Raw genomic sequence first — 22,025 nt, 5'->3', positions numbered from 1 at the left:
CATTGTAATTCTAATGAATAATTTAATAAACATTTCTTTCAAATTATATTTGAACACAACTGTAACTAATTCTACAGGAATGAATAATTATTTACCAACCTTTTTATTTTCAAATACCTACTTGACCTACAACACAGTACAATTTCTGATGGAAAATTTCATCAACTCTTGAGCTCAGATTCTAATAAACATTTTGTTTAATACTCAACACCAGGTCAAAGGTCAGGTGAAAAACCCTGTTCACAGTCCTCTATCACAATAAAGTCAGGTATGCACAATCGTGAACAGAAATCATATACAATATTAATTAAATATACTTAATAGTGAGCAGCTAATACACATCCAGTGAAGGAACACCACAGGTAATTATTAAACATCTAAAAGTAGAAATAGTCATTGAATTGAAAAAATGGGGGGGGGTCTAATCTAGTGTATGTATTTTATCTCATGTCGCACATGGCCTTAAAGAGACAGAAACCTAGTTTAATACCTGTTCAGATGTTACTTGCTCAGAATATTAAGTACTATGTCTCTACTTTACAAAACCTTGTGCTGAAGCATGGGATTGATTTCACATACTCAGTGCCCAGTAAAGTTAATATTAGATTTATGCATTAAACCCATGGCCATCAGTACAAATATAATAATTCAAATTCATGCTTCCGTTTTCTCAAGCAGCTATTGTACGTCAATTCCAGCCCATATATGCTCTGGTCTTTATACAGATTTATGACCAAATGCAAGAAATTCTGATCTAAGAATAGCTCCGAATAGTTGTTTGGCTTGGTATTTTCTATTTCGCCATTTAATTTTGGAATACTACTGAATATGGAGTTGACCTGCATGTGGTCTGTTTTTCTGCGGCTAATATTTGCATCTGACACATATTCAGCATCATTTTTTGGTCTCAAAATCACCGTTGGGTACTTCAGTAACACTTCCCAGTAACCTCATCTACTTAAAAGCTTTCAAAATTATCATCATCTAGTATCTGCCAAAGGAAATGATCATTTGAAGACGGATCCAGTTAACAGTCTGGAATTTGGAGTTTTCAGGTGGCACATATTTGGCCAAAGATTTGTAAAATTTCTTTGCTAAATGGATTGTTAAACTATGACAGAATGCTTGTTTCCAGGCCCAATGTACCGATCAGATTTTGTTGAACAGCCATTTATTTCAGGCTGTAATACTTAGATGTGTAAGCATTTGCCTACCCTAAAAATGGTTTACGCTGCCACAAAAAGCACTTGAAAGGTTAATGTTATAAGAACACTTTGTTTAAATGTCAGAATTTATTATTATGATATAAAAGAAATAACATTAATCTCCAAAAACTTCAAATGATGGCTACACTGATGTATTTTACATTTGACAGGGAGACTGTATCAGGTGGAGTATGCCATGGAGGCCATTGGCCATGCAGGCACCTGTTTAGGCATCTTGGCATCAGATGGGGTTCTGTTGGCAGCAGAAAGGAGGAATATTAACAAGCTGCTAGATGAAGTGTCTTACTCAGAGAAAATCTACAAACTTGATAAGTAGGTGAATTTGAGTAATCCATGAATTTATGCTGTGCATAAGATGCCTTCAAATTAAATTGTCAAAATGGTTTATAACTCTTGAATTTTGGTACAGGCAAAAAAATTGTTTTGACTGATGCATTAATTTGTCATTGCATTAATTTGTCATTGCAATAATAGCAAGCAGGCCTGTAACTACATATGTTACTATGAGTGTGCATTATTCCATGTAGACTTGTTTGCTGTGCAAAACAGCTGTTCATGCATCACTGCCAGTACTGATTTGCAGTACCGTTTTCAGTTACAATAATTTGTTTCTGTTATCTTCATTGTTGTTGTTGATATTTTTTCCCAATGTTGCCCAGTTTAATTTCATAACAAGAACATTCATGATTAAGGCACTGAAAGCTAATAACAAAATTAGCAGACTCATTTCTGTATCCACATGGGAAAAAATGAGAGAGAGAAATAGTCTTTCTATTTTGCTTCCTTTTGAGGCATTGCATTGTATTTGATACTGTGTACAAGCTTGTATATTGGGTTAGCAGAATGGCCATTATGTAAGATGTCTCTCATTCTTGAATGCATAGCTGCAAGTTACAAAGATACCTCTGAAGAATTAAGAAAGGGGTGGACATGCATAGAAAATACAGGTGTAGGAAAGTGGCAGCCTGTACCTGTGAGTAAAGACCTGCTTAATACCAAACAAATGTTCTTGGTGACTTTTAAACATCCCTGGAGTCTCTGGACAATGCTGACAAACTTCCCTGGAGTCTCTGGTTAAACTGACAAACTCCCCATGAGTCTCTGGATAACAGTAAACATATGCTGTTATCACACTGACAAAAACAGGTGTTGACCATTTGGCTGATAGATGTAGATGTGTATTTGTAGCTGTTTGACACAATACCGTACAGTTCATAGTTTTGTTTTGTAAAAAAGTTTTCAGGAGTTGGGGGGGAATAATCATTGACATAAGGGCCCTGCTAATGCTTTTTGATTGCATGGGATAGTTGTTAGCAAACAAAGGGCTATTGGATAAATCTGAGGTATCCAAAATCTGACAGGTAACATGCTGATGCTGCGCATTTTGGCCAGGAAAATGATTCTGTCTGAGGATGAATGTCAAGTTTCGTTCTTAGAGTACATTTAATGTTTTGTTTTTATTGGTAAGAATTTCTTGAGAGGGGAAAAACTTTTTCAGTGCAGGTTGTGAAATTGGCATAACTTGCCCGTAAGGCAAGAAATAGTGTCAAAATCAAGTTAACATGTAGTCATTAGAACACCAATGTGTCAAAATGAAGTTAAAATGTAGCCATTAGAACACCAATGTGTCAAAATCAAGTTAACATGTAGCCATTAGAACACCAATGTGTCAAAATCAAGTTAACATGTAGCCATTAGAACACCAATGTGTCAAAATCAAGTTAACATGTAGTCATTAGAACACCAATGATATGCATCTTTATTTATAAATTGTTGAAAGTGACTGTGGTTGATGCAGCTGAAATGAGCTATAAAATAAAACAAAAGGAAATTGTAATTAATTGCAAAGTTTGCTTGTTACTTTAATAAAATGTAGTCATATTATGGAGTTACTTCCAAAAAGTTTTTTTTATATACACTAGTTAACAAGGTACAATGACTGACAAGTATTTTCAACAGTACTGAACAGGAGGAATTTGTATGTGTCTGCATAATTACAGTCAGTATAATTTTTCAAAAAACAATATTGAGTTTTTTACATTATTGATATATTTTTAGGATATATAAAATATAAACATCCTGTCTTTTTTGTTTGCAGCGACATGGCATGCAGTGTTGCTGGTATCACATCTGATGCAAATGTTCTAACAAATGAACTACGGCTTATAGCTCAGAGGTATGTAGTCCTGGGAATGGAATAAAGTCATTGTGGAAGTGAAAGGTGAAGAGTTGAAGGAAGGGTTATACTTTAATACTTGCCCATTTGGGCAAGTGGGTGGTGACATGCAACAGCAGGCAGAGACTGAAACTTAAAATGTATGCTATAAGAAATTCTTAAAAGAATTTTTTTTTTATTAAAGGCTAATATTCAACCTTATGTCAAGGCTAGTATTCCACAATTGGTTGAAATTTCAATCACAGGGTTCCCATGCTACCAGGAAGTCAGGAGAAATGATAATTTTTTCCCGACCGTGAAAAGTCTGGAATTTCGCCAATATTGATGAAAGTTAAAACCCGTGAATTTTCCACCACCACTTGACACCCGAAACAATCCGTAATTGAGTTGTAACTAAACTGATCATGAGTTAAATTTATCATGTTCTAACCAGAATATTCAGAGTGTGTAGTATGGATTATTTGGTTGCTTGCAGTAAACATATATGCTGAGTCAATCCAAACGCCCAGTGGATCAGATTCCTCTAGCTATGTCGTGGATGAAATGTGACCTGGTACTCATGATTTGCATTGCTAGTCGCATGAGTACTGTACACATATCTAACAACCCACCTTTTCAAAGGTTGTAGAGAGAGAAAAAAATATTAAATGGAAGTCGCTTAGTGGTTGTAATAAAAATACAAAAACGAAAGAACACAAAATTCTCCATATTTATATTTCCGAGAACAACTTTTGGAGTATTGTTGTATCACATGACCTTTGGCCCCAAGTGGCCAAGTGGTCTAAAGCACTCTTCGTTACGGATCACTGCCATCTCACCTGTCTGCAGCGGTTCAAGTCTAAGATTCAGCCAATGTGGGTATGTGAGAAAGCTTGCCAGTAGCTTCTCGTTGGTTGGTGGTTCTTTCCGGGGTTTTCCCAGGTTCTTCCTCCACCATTAATACTGGCCGCCATGTATAGCCTATCGTGTGCTGAAAAATGGCATTAAACCCAACAACAATAAGTATCACGTGACCACCACGTTGACGTGTGATCTCTGCTTGATAAATCAGACTGGCCAGTTTGCTGGATTTTACAAAAAATATCTAACTTTCATTTAATATAATTGAATTTCTGTACAACAACATTATAAAAGAGTTTGTTGTTGATATAACCTGAATATAGCACTTCCAATGTCCTCATTTGAGATTTGTGAAGTCATGTGACTATTAATGCAAATGGCGAGTACTGGGTCCGGTTTCGTCTACACCGTAGTTTCATCTTGTTTGACTGTTGATTAACGACATAACGATTATAATACTTGCCATTTCTGAGAAAATAATGGTGAAAATAAAGGTTAATTCGTCGGATTGGATTCATGCGATGGTCGTCCGAGAGTTATGCGTTGGTACGTCACTGTCTTTTGAATGTATATGTGTAGTTTTCAGTCTTGCGATTCCAAAGTGATAAAAGACGCGTTAAAAAAGCCTAATCGAGCGGAGGGCTTGCACTGTTTGTGTTCATTTATATAACCTATATGGTGATTTCATGTCCAAGATTTTGCCGTAATTTATTGATAAAACGTCCGGCTCCCGTGCTTGAACCTGTAACCCAGTTAATCCTATTTACTATGTAACTGTTAGAATCATAGAAATAAATACATTTTATAAAAGATGGAAATTTATACCTTTAAAAAATTATGCATTTTAATCAAAGTTTCCAGTTTTGCAAGAAGTTATCCCACACGTACAAAAGCGTCTGCTGCCCAACATGTCAGCTTGCCACTAGAACAAGATTCTCACAAAATTTCCTGGCGTGTAGTCTGTTTCTAAACTTTTTAGCATTTTTTTGCCATAAACAAGACATTGTAAACACATTACACCCTATTCATTGTTGTTTCTCTTCCACATAATATATTTTAAATATAAAATATTTAATTTTGCTTTAAAAAAAATTACAAGATCGGTTTAGTTGGCTTATATTGCTATTTATTGGCACTGTTACGTTGAATTTTGTAAAACTAGCTATAAACCTGATCAAATTACTCGACTGAACTGCTGACAGAAGCAGTCTAAAGTAACGTATTTCATTTCTCTAGCCCGATGGATAAACATTACATCATTTTAAAGCTGTGCACAGAATTGGCCGACATATCGCGAGTCGTGAAAACATGGTTGTGGTATCCGGTGTGTCCAAAATTAATATTATTTTGAGCAGAATATTGTAGTGAAAATTGCTTCTTTTCAAATGGTAAGCATTAACAGTATTTTATTTTCATCAATCGGTCAAATTCGGCACATGTTTTATTTCAGTATTGGATGTGGAAACCTTAGGTATGCAGAAATGCCTGACAGCATTGTGTATATTAAAAAAGATATGAGCTTCTCTATCAATACATGTTTGGGTACTGGTTTAACGAATTACAAGAAGACAGGTTGTATTTTCATCAAATTCAGTCCTTGTTTATACCACAGTATATAATTTTGAAGGTCTTTTGTCAAAATTTAAATCAGCCCTTTTGAAAATCTTTTTTAAATGAAGGATTTTTAACCAGATTGTCTTAATGAGATTATGTTGTTTGAAAATGGGGGTGGGGTTATTGGCACAGATAAATTCAATGTTAAATTCTTTTCGTTACAAGGCAAGATTCTAATTATTTGCATATTTTTTTTCTTTCATACTGTAATAGGAAATTTTACTTTCTATGAAATGCATATATATATTGCTATATAATTCTTTAGAATAAAAGGTTTGAAAGGAAGCAAAACATAATCTGTGTTCATTATGTTGTTCTCACTTAACAACACAATGCAGCAAAAGAAAATTTGAATTTTTATTCCATATATTATAATGACTTTACATGCTAATTTGTAGGAAAATAATCGAACTTGTTTCATGTGATACATTTGTTGTTTTGTACACGAAGGTCTTTTCTGACTTCAATGTTTTTGGAGAGTCTTGAAGGAGAAACATATTTAGATTTAGAAAATGCTTGTTTTATAATCTAAAATATTCTTTAGTTTCGTTCAGTAATGGTCATTTGTGAACCTTGAAAAAAAAGTAATTTACACCTGGAAAAACCCTGGAAATTTATCTTTGGAAAAATGTGGGAACCACACAATCATCATTGATTGTTTGCAGCCAAAATTGGATGATAATCTTTTATAATCAGTCAGGCAAAATATAGTTCTGAATTGTGATCTCAATCACTGGATGTTGCAAACTTGAATTGAATTCTTTATTGTTTTGCACAGGTTTTGTGGTTCAGTGTTTTAAATTATTGTTTATTTCCAATTTTTTCATGTCTGTTGCAATGCAAGACCTAGGATCATTTTTGGATGACGTTGTTGATTATTGTGCCAGTGTTGGTGATTATTGTATCAGTTTTATTTGATGATTGTACCGGTGTTAAGTGTCTAAGTAACTACAACTATGACTGAAAAATATCTGAAAACAACTTTTTACTTCAGAACATGATGAAATTTGACAGTTGCTATTACTAATAATTGACAAATCGTTAAATAACTTAGAAAAATTGCTTAACTGAATTAGGAAGGATCCAGACATTTTGGTTCAAACAGTGCCCATCTGTCAACTAATATGGCCTGTCATTTTGGTTCAAACAATGCCCATCTGTCAACTAATATGGCCTGACATTTTGGTTCAAACGATGCCCATCTGTCAACTAATATGGCCAACATTACAAACAGTAGAAAAACATTTATGTGACTATTGATGACAAACTGTTTAACAGACTTTCACAAGACTTTAAAGAAAAGCATCCTGGCATAAAAGGCTTATAATATTTTGTGCAAATAATGCAAATCTGCTGTCGGGTATGGCTACCATTGCAGAATAAAACTCTTCATGACTTCTCAAAAACTGCTCAGCAGAATTTGACCAGATGAGGGCATTCTTGTATTAAGGCTTTCAGATTTATACAAATGATGATGATTCACCAGTCATTACAGAAAACTGAAAACCATTAAGTGACTTCTTCTCAAACAGAATTTGACCAAATTTTACAGAAAATTCTTTGGCACATAGGGCTTTCAGCATAGGTACAGATGATTACAATCTGCTATGAGATTGCTGCTGTTACTAAAACTAGACAAACCATTAATAACTACTTGTAAATAACTGCTTGACAGAATTTGACTGAATTTGAAATAAAGTGTCTTAGCTTGAATTTATACAAATTATGCAGCTCACCCATTAAATATGGCTGCCATTGCTAAACATAGTAGACTGTATACACAACTTTGTCTTAAAGAAATGCCGAACAGAACTTGATCAGCTATGTAAACAAACCTGTCTTGGAATAAGGACCTTAAAGATTAATTATAATACATTGATGAAGAGACAAAAGCTAGAGAAATCTTGAAACGGCGGTTTTCATGACATACGCATTCAACATAATTTGAGAAATGTCAACTGATTGCATTCTGCTAACTCAGGGCTGTTCCATTAGTACATACTTGGGACCCAGGGAAGGTGCTTTTAAAGTGGGGTACTCATCTATAGATGCAATGTTGAATTTCTTTTCTGAATACATTACCCAATCAGTACCTTATAAAAATTACCACTACCTTTCAAATCCAGCCCTCCAGATACTACTTTTAGCTCAAGGGAGCTAGAAGTTGTCTGCTGACCCATTGGCGGTTGGGCAAAGTGATCTCCCCTTACATATAAGACTTGGCAGCAAGGCATAAGGTTATGTTAGTTATTAATTATGCTCGTCCCACAAAGCACACTGTCGTCACAAGAGAACTCACAAAGCCAAAGCTATGTGGAAGATATTTCACTTCAAGTTGGAGGAGTTTTTTCACTTCTAAGGAAAGTATACTCCATCTATATTTCCAACTTTTTCTCTTACAATAACGTGCTGCCTTTACAAATTAGTCACACTTTCTTGCTATCACAGTTTGGGTACTTGAACTTGGAGCCTAAGTGACTTCACAGTCTGTTTGCACTATACTTGATTTTATGTGCAAGTCTCTCGTGCTCATATGACTAATATTACTCCATATGTGTAATTTTCTTACTAAAGAATACATATTGGTGAGTTTTGTATCCAAGGCTTTCATAGCGTGCAGGTGCCATTTGAGAGTTATTACTTGTACAGACGGTCTCTGGGCCTTTTTTCCATACAAGAATTGCTTCATAATGGATTCTGTCTCACCTACTGCATTATATCTTGATAATGGTGGCTTTATTCCATTCTTTGTGAAGGTTGTTTGTGTGTATTGTTGGACAAGTACAGTTCAGCACTCAATACATGGTTCATTCAGTCAACTCCTGTGCATGCATGTTGATATACGCGACCCTTGAGTCATGTTTATCTGCATAACTTTATAGCATGTTGATTGAACACTTAGTCGTGTGCATGTGTTGCCCATGTCTTCATAGTTAGGTTCAGTCTGCATTATTTACAGCTTATATATGTATAATTCCGTTCTTTTTTATATCAAGATGAGTTCTTTTACCATGGTATTTTTAGCCTTGGAACACAATGGTTCTACCTGAATAGGCTGTCCTTGACCTCCATACAGGTAATCATGGTCGTAGAAATCATCTGCTCGTAATTTTTTCCAGGTAACCATTTTTTGTATAGCACCCACAGATAGGTGGCATTGTCGCACAGTATGCAGCATAACATGTTCAGGCACACATGTTTATAAACAGGTGATATTGTCATAGTTTATCTGTATGCTTCCTTACCTTATTAGACATTAATTTCTGTGTCACCCTCTTAATGAATTAGCTCAGCACAGACATTGCATTCCAGTTCAGGTGCAGGGCTACAACTTCATCCATTTTACTCTATTTTGTCTCACAGATTAGAAAGCACAAACAACATGCAGCTCAGATCAAGGATATCAGTAGTCGGCATGCTGATTTCTTCTGCATTGTGAACCTTTATGGCAGCAAGGGAGATAATTCAACTTACCCTTTAACCACAAAGCGCTGGACATTGACATGCTTGAAAACAGCTCTGGCACCCAAGTCACCACCACAGGCCATGTCATTTTTGGAACTGCTCCCTTACCTTGCCTCTTTGGCGTCTGACATGATTCTTCCTACAGAATGGGGCAGAGCTAACAAACAGCTAAGTTCCCTCTCATTGAGCAGACTTACAGACCGGTTACACCAACTGATGATCCTAATGACATCTTCCTCACTCTGATGGCCATTTCCATTGCGACTAACCTAGGCCATATACTAGGGATCACGAATGGCCAATCATCAATATTACTGGCCCAATCAATAATAGCCAGAGTTTGCAGTATGTCAAACAAGACCTTTACAGACATGTGCAGGGACCAGTCTGACTCATACCACCTCATAATGCTCATTTGGCCTAATCCTCGTGCCTCAACAGATGTCGTCTCACAATTTCTCTATGCTTTGCCACGAGAAGAGCTATTATTTTACTCGGCGACTTTCTTGAAGCCATTGTTTCTATTTCATGGCATTCTACTTGAATAGTGAGTGACAGGCTGCATCACTCTTCATCAGGTAAGACTTATTGTGTTATTTGGACTGTAGCCCTTTCCACACAACCAGATGATGTTGATCATTCTACCAGTATCATCAATTCCATCCTACACAAGGGCACGGGAAGTTTCTGCCTTCGACCTCCACTGAGGATGTGTTTCCGCTCCTGGAGCTATATCCTCTTCCAGCTCCATCAACATACACCAGTGCTCCAGCGCTGTTGATCTTACAATGAATGGATGGTTCTGACTTAGTTACGTTCGCAGTCTTCTCAGAGTTATGGACTTTCTGGCCAACCTTTATCACCAGCTAATCCTTCGTAATCCCAGCATCAACAGTGATCTCGCCACATTGGGGATAACATAGCCACACTCCATATGCATGGATCGGATGGCCATTGTTTACACTTCTGATTTAATGCACAATATCGTTAACGCAATTCATTGTGGGACTTTTATTTTCCCAATTTATCTTTAAACCGGTGTAACATACCTCATCTTAAAACTCCATGCAGAACAATTAAGGCATACATGGAGTCAATCTCAAACTAAGAACATGACCTCAGTCCTCTACCACTCTGCTTAACATCCCGATGGATGAATATGGTAGCAAGCAATCAAGGAGACATGCTTCCCTCCCTCTGTAACCACAGCATCGATACAGAAATTCAACAAGAAAAAACAAGGGTCACTCATAGGACACAAACCTCCTGTCATAGCCCCATCAATCAAATACCATGTGGATATAGCGCCGAGATGGTTCTAATGTTCATGAGACACTTTTTTCTTGGTCCCAACAGCAAACAACTCTCTATGTCTGGTCATTGGCCAAAACACCCTCAGTCATTTTTTCACGCCCCACGGTTCCCTCCAGGAATCCTGCAGTGCATTTTGAATGATATCCACAAGGGAGACTTTGCCTTCACTCCGGGCTTAAACAGCATATACCTTCATGTCTATTCATAGACTCCCAGGACATTCCTGAGAATTGCATACAACATCGTATATCAATTCAGAGCACCCCATTTGAAGCTTCTCATCAGCTCAGGGGTCTTCCCTCATCTGACAGATTGAGTAATTGCGCATATCCGGACCATTTCTATGGCAGCAACCTCAGTTACCTGGACAGCATCCTGCAGCAACATAGCGAGCTCTAACCAGTCATGGTGGCCCTTGTTACTAATCTGGATTTCTCATTAACAAGGAAAAATTTGACCTAGTAGCATCTCAGCGATTAGTTCACTTAGGTATGGACTTCAGAACACATACACATACTTTGTCTCCCTTAGGATCAGGCATTGAATCGACCCATGGTAGCACCTTTCTTTCGAACAGCATATACCTTGATCTGCCATCACGTGACATGCTGGTAGATATAAGTTTCTGCAATTTTGAAGGAGTAATCATTAGAACAAACAAGGTAGACCTTGATCTGTCATCACATACTGTACTGGTAGATCTAGGGCAATACAGTTTGTCAAGATCAATCAGTAGAACAAACAGCATAGACTTTCATCTGTCATCGCATAATCTACTGGTAAATCTAGGTCTATACATTTTTGTCAGGATAAATCATTAGAACAAACAAAATGGACCTTGATCTGTCATCACATAATCTACTGGTAGATCAGGGTCTATGCATTTTGTCAGGAGTAATCAGTAGAACCCTGACAAATAAACAAATATGTAATTTTGTTTCTTTTTTTATCAATATAATTCAGTAGTCAAAACACTTAAAAATTGCAATTTTTGCTCACCTATAGTCTAGTGATTTCATTTTCATTTCAGGTACTTATTACAGTATCAAGAACCCATCCCTTGTGAGCAGTTAGTCAGCACACTCTGTGATATCAAACAAGCTTATACACAGTTTGGAGGTAATGCCATACATTTCTTGTCTAAAGTATAAAGGTCAACACATATGTATCCAGAGGATAATTTTATACCCATGCCAAAATTCAGGGACATATCTGTCCATCACATCACATCTGTATCCAGAGGGTAATTTTATACCCATGACATATTATGGGGCATATCTGTCCATCACACCACATAAGTATCCAGAGGGTAATTTTATACCCATGACATATTCAGGGGCATATCTGTCCATCACACCACATATGTATCCAGAGGGTAATTTTATACCCATGACATATTCAGGGGCATATCTGTACATCACATCACATCTGTATCCAGAGGGTAATTTTATACCCATGACATATTCAGGGGCATATCTGTCCATCACACCACATACGTATCACAGCTGTTGTTAATTTTGTTTCCACAATAACCTCAGAAGACCCAAAAGTTAATGGAGTGAAACCTAATTTGATATGGTGCTTTCTTTTAAAAAGATAAAATGCAGGTTCGTTTGTCTCCCATTTCTATCAGAATTTGACTTGGTTAACTCTCTTTGACACATTTTAGTTTGCTCATGTATTATGAATTTGGTTTCTGTGCAGTAACCTTTGATGGATTGCATGAATTAAACTAAATTTAGCAAGAGGCTTTATATTGACAACAAAATCCATGCTGAGTTTGGTATGTTTGTGTGAAATTTGGAGTCCTGGCTCTTTTTGGACTTGGAAGCTCACCTTTGCATCATAAATTGTGTTTGTTCTTATATGTTACCTATTCATAACACATTGTATTCCCACTCAGGATAGATCCAGTCTTCCTAAGCTGAAAGTAACATTCTCTTTGACTTGTTTTAGCAACAAAAGTGCTAAATGGTCAGCATCTTGCAGATACAGAAGTGAGACAAGAGTGGTCTCCTCGTGAAGACAATGATTGGCACAAAAATCCTGTCAGTCACCATTAGCTGCCTCTGTTCATTCCTGATCAACATGCTCTTACAGGAGGCCTCACAAACACCTTCTACATGTGTGTCTTTTTACCATTATAAGCAATACTTCAGAGTTTTGTCACCATTTATCAGTTTTCTTGCTAAATTTGGGACTAACATCATTACAGATTAATAATATGCACTCAAACTTTATTGTATTTTAAGTCAGCATCATCTTTACTTTGTTGCTCTGTCATTTCAAGTATTTGTCTCAGTTTGCCATCTTTTTTTCAAAGTTATATCAGGTAAATGATCATTTTAAACCAATGATTCGCAACTGTTGCTATTGAATTGCTGGATCTTTTCTGGAGAGAAAAATAGAGAATTCATCCTTCCATATGGTAAAACAGAAAATTCTAGAATACTAGCTTACCCCCCCTGTTCCAACCCACAGATACATTTTCCCTGTGCACTTCCTTCTTTCTGTTTTCAGTCACAGACACTATTGACTGATTTCTTTACAATGAAGAAGAATTACTTTTGCTTGGTGTGTTAATATGGCAATTTTACTTATTCTTTATGTCCATCATCTTAATAGTGTGAAGTTATCCTTGATCAAGAATTTTTGGCTTAAATTGAGTTTGTTCAAGTTATTCATAGTTTGTTCTGGTCATGTTATGATACTACCTTGTATTTTAATATTTCTCCCCATTGGGGTGTTACTATACTTATTTTTTTTATGAATTATTTCTAGCTTGGATAAGTATTTAGTTAAAATAGACTTATCCTCATGTAATTTTATTTTTGGACACATTTGGATTCATTGTATGGTTCATTTATGAATCATTCTAACTCATATTCCTTTATTGTACATCGTGCTATTTTTATACATAGAAAAGTCGGTCATGCACCACTTTTTCCATTCATATTGTGTGTTTGGTTATCAAACACCTTTTCATTCTCAGAATTAGTTTTGACTAGTTTAACTTGATATCCATATTTTTTAGCAATTTGATGCTTCCAGGCTCACCTTCTACAGAAGCAATATTGAACAGCTAATGGATGCAGTACCACTACAATAGCTCTTGCAAACATAACACACAATACATCACTGTATTCTACTAAATATTAAGTGAATCACTGAAAAAACACTAAAGATAAGGCACAGAAAGATACAAGCTGATTAAGTACACACATAAACACAAACAAAACAACATTCTTTGTAATCTGCACCAGTTACAGCTCACTGACACAAATGGTACCAAAATATTATTTATCCTCAGGAGAGAATATTGTTGTTCTGGAGTCATATCTTCGAGACAGAAAAGAAAAGATTCAATTTTTAGTCACATTATAAATAAACAAGACATTCACAGTATCCAGAATTCTTGCATAGTCACTAGACAACACCAGTATCCAGAACTCTTGCATAGTCACTAGACAACACCAGTATACAGAACTCTTGCATAGTCACTAGACAACACCAGTATCCAGAACTCTTGCATAGTCACTAGACAACACCAGTATCCAGAATTCTTGCATAGTCACTAGACAACTGATCATTTTAACAAGGTATATGCAGGGATGGTCCTGGCTTTTAAAAAGCTGTCGCCAAAAAAATCGCCAACCTCAATATTTTGTCGCCAATTTTCAAAAAGTGTCGCCAGAACAAGTAGTGTACATTTTTCCAAGTGTTAATTTAGTCTATTAATGTAACAGGCAATGAAAATTACAAAAGATGGGTTAGTTAATACTCTAATTACAACAAGCATTAACAAAATGTTACAAAGTGTTACATGAAGATCCGTCGCGATTTTAGGACTGCCCACTTGTTGAATGCAGTTTCAAAGTCTAATTTTTCACATCTGTACATGCTGATTCTCATTAAATTCTCGAGAGATGAGATGCAGAGCTTATTTCTGATGTCAGTTTTTATGAGGTTCATCTTACTGAATCCACGTTCACAGTCTACAGTGCCGACAGGTGACACCAGTAGTCTCTTAGCAGCCCACCCCCACCCCCCATTTTATGGCTAGCTTCACAAAACTTGTAGTGAATTGCTCCCTAAATCCCAAGAATGATCACTGAATACTGTATAAATTTTCTCGACAAGCAAAATAGGATCTCCATTCCCACGAATGAAACTTACACGAGTCAACACCTGGCAATATTGGACCGTATATATAAGCATAAATTCACACCCGATTTAGGGATTCTTTCACTCCTGTATTTTGAGAAATAATTATTTTTAATTATGCAAAAATGTTTTTTTTTTGTTGCTATTTCTTGTTGCGGAGTTTAAGTCTCTGCAGCCGTAACATGGGATTGATGGCAACAGAAAAAGATCAATGAGTAAAATGCTGCACTGGCGACAGATATAATTGTGATTGAGATTTTTTCCATTTGCTTTGTATTTATACACAGTAGTCGGTACTTCAAAGGTTATCAGTTTTCTATGAAGGTTCAGCAAAACTATTGTATTGGTATATGTAAAAACAAAACAAAAGAAGGATTAGCCATTCGATTAATTGTATCTGTTCTATTCCTGTCTTCAGAAGTCGGTCAGTTGTAGGTATAGTTCGGTAGCATGATTGACTGTATCACAGCATACAGTACTCAGCCCAGATGTCAGCATAAGCAGATTATGATGTAACAATGCACTGTAAAGATGGGGTTGTCAATACGAACAAAGATCGTTTGTGTAACAGATTGATTCCAATGCATTGCTTAGTCAAGTTTGTGGCTTCCTTTCGTTCTCCCTTTTAATTTATTCAGTCCTAATCCATGATTGTATGTACAAATTAAATAACCAAAAAGTCTGTCGCCAAAAAAATCGCCAGATGGGATATTTTTTTCGCCAATAAGGAAAAAAATCGCAATTTGCAACATTGGCGAAGCCCAGGACAATCCCTGTATATGAGGTGATTAATATTCCCAGTGTAAATATACCTATCAATTACATGGCTGTATGCACAACAATGTCTAAGGAATTAAGATCAATGCAAAAAGTTTTGCAATTGCTGGATCATGAAAAGCAGCTCACTGTTACCTACTCCTGCCCAAGGTCAGTTGAACCCATCAAGTTTCATTACTGTACAGCCAACCGTGTCTGAGAAACTGAGCTAAATACACAAAGTAATCACTAGAGTGTGGCAAGTAGCCATCCTGACCTATTTTGGGGCAGGATCCATCATGATGAATATGCCCATCAAGTTTCATTACTGTTAAAATAGTGGCATCAGTCAAACACAACTAAAATCATAATGATATGACAACACCATCAGTAGATTGAACCCTTTGTTATTCCTCCAAAGCATAACAGCTGATTGAATCCCATAACCTGACATCTCAGACTATTCATTTTCCAAAATTGGACTAATAAAACTTTTCTGAGGTCCTTGTCTGAATGAGGTGCTCTTTTCACCCTATTTTAAAACAAGTCTGACATTAGCTTATTTACATACTTTGATGACTATATCTACCTGTATCTAGCTGTTTATGCCCCCTTCTTGAATCTGCCTCACACCCTGATAGCTCACGAATCTGCTGATAACATTTGTTAGGCACAGATCCCATTTTTTTTACTATATCATACCAAAATAATTTACCCCAGTTTGCTGAACATGAAGAAAATTGCAATCAAAACTGGTAACTGAAACCTGATATATCACTCCTTCTGTTGTTGAAAATGGTGGATAGCAAATTTTTAAAACAACATCATGAAATTCTCAACTTTTAATCAGAAGTTATATATTCTGTTAAATTTTCTTTCGAAACAACATTTTTAGTACAACATGGATCACAATATTCAATGAAATTTTAATCATTAAAAATGTCAGTAGCACCTGCTGGAGGCAGCACTTTACAAAACAAATACCAGTTAAGTTTTGTCAAGTGAAATTTGTTTTCTAGTTCTATCTTTTAGTTTGGTTAAGTACATTTGTCATAAATACAATATATCCTCTTGTATTTAAGCATGAAAATGTCAATCTATCATTACAGCTATGACTGCAAGCATTTCTGTGAGAACCTAGTTAATTGCTGTCCATGTTTTGATATGTGACTTCTGGAAGTATTTGCTCAGTTGAAGCATTGAATTAAAAACAGACCTGCTTTGTGTTATTATGTTAATTACGTCTTTTGAATTTGAATTTATTAGAAAAAAGACATCAGTAATTTTATGGCTTTGTTAAAATGATGAAGTCAGCATGTTATATCCTAAAATTTCTCCTTGCATATATACTGTTTGTACTCACTTATAAGTAGTCCAACTATAAACTGCACTGGCCAAGCAAATTGTGCTGGCAGATCTGGGTCTGTGCTGTTTGATAGGAGTAGCCAGAAGAACAAACAACATAGACCTGGATCTGCAGGCACATTATGCTATGGCAGATCAGGATCTTTGTTGTTTGCAGTTGGAGTCGACTTATAAATGAGTATATAAGATGTGGAACCCATATTTTATTCTACATTTTTTGTCCAGGTAAAAGACCGTTTGGTGTCTCATTGCTGTATATGGGATGGGACAAGCACTATGGATTTCAGCTGTACCAGAGTGACCCTAGTGGAAACTATGGAGGCTGGAAGGCAACGTGTATAGGGAACAATAGTGCTGTAAGTCAACAATACACTGTGACTGTTGATTATTGAAGTACCAATTTTTATCAGTGTAAATTCCAGGTCATTGTCAATACTCACTGAGAAAATTAATGATAAATATTACTTGAAAACTTAGAGTTATAATTTGCCCAAGAACTTATTTAATTTATACATATTCTGTTGCAAAATGTTACTTTTGTTTTCTGTCAATTTTTTATTTATTTAGGCCATAACTTCAGATATAGGTCTGACATCTGTGACATAAATTAAGCATTACCTGTACTTATTTATGGCTGCCTGAATAATTTATTTATTTTGCACAATGCTTATTGTCTGTTGTTTAATATGTTCTGGTCTTCTGCAGAATGCTGTTTCCATGTTAAAACAAGAATATAAAGAAGGCGAGGTAAAACTTGAAGATACTTTGGCTCTGGCTATAAAAGTGCTTAGCAAGACTTTGGATATGACAAAACTCACACCTGAGAAAGGTATTCAGTACTTTTTTACCTATTATGCTATTTTTACTGATAGCATTGTTGGCATGCATGACAATATTAAGCTTTTGCATCTGGTTCAGTGTTTCTGTGACACGGTTGTATGAATGGTCATAAAACTTGATGGGTGTATTTTGCATGCTGGGTACTTGTCACATAATTTTTTTTCTGTTGGAATTTTGTGGTCAAAATTATCTGTCAGGATTTTATGTCCAGTGTTGATTTTATATCCAGACTTGTCATCATAATATCATTCTTCCATCTTTTTGTCTGGCCACATTTTTGTAGGATTTACTTTTTTGAAAAATTTAGACTTTTTTTTTCAAACCTGACAGACATTAAGTTTTTTCATGGAATTATAATCAAACTTTGCACAAGGGCTTTTGGGATAACATAAAATATTGCTGATATTTTGCTTGCTGAATTACCTTTATGCAGACCTGCATATTGCTGATATTTTGCTTGCTGAATTACCTTTATGCAGACCTGCATATTGCTGATAGTTTACTTGCTGAATTACCTTTATGCAGACCTGCATATTGCTGATATTTTGCTTGCTGAATTACCTTTATACAGACCTGCATATTGCTGATATTTTGCTTGCTGAATTATCTTTATGCAGACCTGCATATTGCTGATAGTTTACTTGCTGAATTACCTTTATGCAGACCTGCATATTGTTGATATTTTACTTGCTGAATTACCTTTATGCAGACCTGCATATTGCTGATAGTTTACTTGCTGAATTACCTTTATGCAGACCTGCATATTGCTGATATTTTACTTGCTGAATTACCTTTATGCAGACCTGCATATTGCTGATATTTTTCTTGCTGAATTACCTTTATGCAGACCTGCATATTGCTGATAGTTTACTTGCTGAATTACCTTTATACAGACCTGCATATTGTTGATATTTTACTTGCTGAATTACCTTTATGCAGACCTGCCACTTATCCTGATCTACTTGGATCATCCCAAAGTTTTGTTTAAAAATCCAATAATCCAGATTTCACTTTTTTTCCTTCCCAAGTCCAGATTTTTTAAAATATCAATTTTTTTTTTCAAATTAACCTTTTCATTAACATGTGCAAAGACGGCAAAATTGATTCAGAAATTCTGCAAGGAATACACTATAGTCATACTGTGAAAATCTTTATCAATCTTTCCATTTTCATCTTTTTTGCTGATATTTAGTTTGTTAATTGAATTAGCACTAAATATATGCATAAAAGACGATTATGGAAAAGTTATAGATTTTCATGGTATGGCTATAGCAAACATTTTTACATTGAGTAAATAGCATAATACTGCAGAGATGTCAATTCCTTTGTATAGTTTTTGTAATATATGGTTACAAACACTAATTCTGATTTTTTATATCCAAATCCCGATTTTTCTTTTTTTTTGACATCCTGATTTTTATTCCACTCAAGGTGGCAGTTGTGCTTATTGTGTATAACACCATCTGTTTTCTGTTAAAGTGGAGATAGCCACATTGACTCGTGAGAACAACAAGACAAAGATCCGGATCCTTCCAGCCAAGGAGGTTGAAGTTATCATTAAGAAATACGAAGAAGAAGAGGCAAAGGCAGAGGCAGAGAAGAAAAAAGAAAAGTCCTAGTTCATCTCTCCATACAAGAGCATGGTACAATTATGTTTACTGCACAGACACTTTTATCCACTCGTGACAGTGTTTTGTATATCTATATTTTCTGTAATTTCTGGTATATGATTTTATTTAATTTTCATAATTTTTATTCATGGTCATAAATTGTATAGAATATTTTTATTCTAAATTGTGTGCATAATTTGGCTTTGTTGAAAACACAAATCACATAGGGTCTATAAATAGTTGCTTACCTACTTGTTGACAATTAGGAATAATAATCACATAGGGTCTATAAATAGTTGCTTACCTATGTGTTGACAATTAGCAATAATAATAATAATAAGACTTAAAGTGGCACCTATGGCATAGTTTCTCAGTGGCTGATGTTTCGAGAAGAATTATATGGTTTCCACATTGGTTGCTTGAGATCATGTGAATTTAATACATTGTGACTTGGTTCATCGTAAATCAATAGTGTATGTTGTCATATGGGGTCCATTTCGAAATACAGTCGCAATTTATGTTGTATATAAGGAGAAAGTTAAGCATTCAGATTCATTCCAATTCCTGGAGTCATTCACACTTTTAGTGTTCCTGATGTTAGTCTGCAGACATTTTTTATATTGTACTTAGGTCTGTTCCAGTAAAATATATATCCCCCTGGGGACGGCACTTAAAAAAAAAAATTTTGTAGAAGGTTGTGTTTGAAACTATTTTGATTCTGTCAGTGGAAGGTTGGTTAGGAAAATAACTTCTTTTGTGGGTTGTGTTAACAAAATGAGAAATCGCTGGTGGAGTTGTCAGAAAAAAAATAAACCGAATATATATTTAAAATCACATCTAATCCCCTCCTAGTGGTCTAACGTGAATAAAAACATTGGGTCAGAAATTGATGCCAGTACATGTGAGTGCACGTTATTTGTACAAACTCGCTTACTTTTAAAGCAGTGATACTCATTCCGCAAATTACGTCAACGTTGCAGATATAAAATGTGCTTTGCACAGTTTGCAATTTATAATAAACTTTTAACTTTAATAGTGCATTTTGCAACATAATGCGTGCTGCCAGTAGCGGTCATGCAGTGCTTGATGTGACATCCAGATAGCTGGATACTTCAGTTTGACATGACTGACTGCTTAACTAAATTTGATTGGTTCATTGGCCCTGGAACAAGCATTTTATGGTAGTTTTAAACTTATTTTCATCATGGAAGTTTTACAAATGCATGTTTCAAGTGAGGGCCATGTAGCAAACCAAAATGGCTGAATAACAACAGGGTTTGTTTTCAGATGACGTTTTCAGTCGGCAAATACAAGCCGGTGATAACTATAATGACAATGAATTTCATGATATCGGTAAGTTGGACATTGGGAAAATGTCACTGGAAATACCAGTGTGTGATTTTGAGCCCAGAATTGATGTTGAGTGTGAGTCCGATGTACGTGTTGGATGGACAATATGCCGGTTATATTTATTCAAGATACCCATGTCTGAATAAGCAGACTATGGGAATGTTGGACTTAAAACCCTAATACAGCATTATGGAAGAGAAAAATCTGGCATAAGAGGCAGCAAAGCACTGATTCAAGGAAGTGAATCTTTGGCAGGGTTCATGTTAATGAAAACTCGGAGGTCTTGGAAATGCTTAATCGCGTGTATTTGGATGTCAATGTTTTATTGGGGATGCAGAAAATCGCTTAGGCGAGAGTCCTCCGTACGCATGTAATAGGTTGGCAGCAAAATTCAAAGACTTGCCAGTCCTGCTTCATCCACCTGCTTAGTGGGAAAATATGTTGATCAGTTAGCTGTCATGATATTTACAATGACAGAATTTAATGGCTGAAAGCCCCTCCAGCATGTACATGTCACCATTATAAGAGTACATCAAAAGAACATGCTCCAATAGCTGTGCGGCAAGATCAAAGGCTTTGACTGGCAGTTGGGTGGGAAAATCTACTGATATTTACAGTGCTTGAATTCAGAGGCAGAAAGACCCAGAGATGTACATATGGTCATTTATAAGAGTACATCAAATAAACAACTTTAGCTTTCGTTATTGTGTTCATTTCTAAGTGTAGTGGAATAAGCAGTGCACTTGACCTCAGAATCATTACATGTTGAGACTTAGACTTGAATGAGTATTTTGGAGTTCAACGGCAAACTGACAAAGATTGTAACGAGATTCAGGAGATTGCTAAAGTTGCTAGAACTGATAGTTTGGATGGGACAGTAGCCAAGTGTAAGAAAGTGTGTGATACCTAGCTTAGTGCTTTGAATAAGACCTTCCTTGGATTGACAAAATTCAGACTCACTCAGATGGACAAACAAGAGCTGTGTCAGTGTTATAAAGAATGTAGAAATTAAACTCAGTGGCAACCAATAGTTCTTATAATTTGCATAGTTTTCTGGGAGGGAACTGCAACTTTTGCTGGTAGGACTCCTATTTTTACCAAAATGGGAGTCCTGGACTCTCTAGTTTTAAAATCCTAACAAGACCTCTGGAAAACTTTTCTTTTTGAAACAGAGTTATCCAAGAGAGAATACCCATGGAGCCATACCTGTGAGATGTTGAAAATTTCACAACCATAAAGAACAGTAACTTGTTCAAGCTAGTTATGCATATGTGTTTCAGACAGCAGACAATGAAAGGAGTTCTC

General features: G+C 35.9%; 1 protein-coding gene across 1 annotated transcript in view; it reads left to right on the top strand.

Moving 5' to 3' along the window:
- The window catches only part of LOC149771289 (proteasome subunit alpha type-4-like), a 34,528-nt gene that overhangs the window by 2,284 nt on the left and 10,219 nt on the right, over window positions 1-22,025 (top strand). The window contains exons 2-7 of the mRNA XM_089948653.1: window positions 1,376-1,538; window positions 3,325-3,402; window positions 11,666-11,754; window positions 17,146-17,276; window positions 17,626-17,749; window positions 19,240-19,403. Of these exons, the coding sequence (XP_089804779.1) occupies window positions 1,402-1,538; window positions 3,325-3,402; window positions 11,666-11,754; window positions 17,146-17,276; window positions 17,626-17,749; window positions 19,240-19,379 (699 nt within the window). The 5' untranslated portion in view covers window positions 1,376-1,401 and the 3' untranslated portion in view covers window positions 19,380-19,403. The remainder of the gene's footprint in view (window positions 1-1,375; window positions 1,539-3,324; window positions 3,403-11,665; window positions 11,755-17,145; window positions 17,277-17,625; window positions 17,750-19,239; window positions 19,404-22,025) is intronic.

This window comes from Sinohyriopsis cumingii, unplaced genomic scaffold (assembly GCF_028554795.1).
Source record: "Sinohyriopsis cumingii isolate HCF-2022 unplaced genomic scaffold, ASM2855479v2 utg001993l, whole genome shotgun sequence".
Classification (NCBI taxonomy): domain Eukaryota; kingdom Metazoa; phylum Mollusca; class Bivalvia; order Unionida; family Unionidae; genus Sinohyriopsis; species Sinohyriopsis cumingii.
The sequence above is the reverse complement of the archived record's forward strand: the minus strand, read 5'-3'. Positions and strand labels throughout refer to the sequence as shown.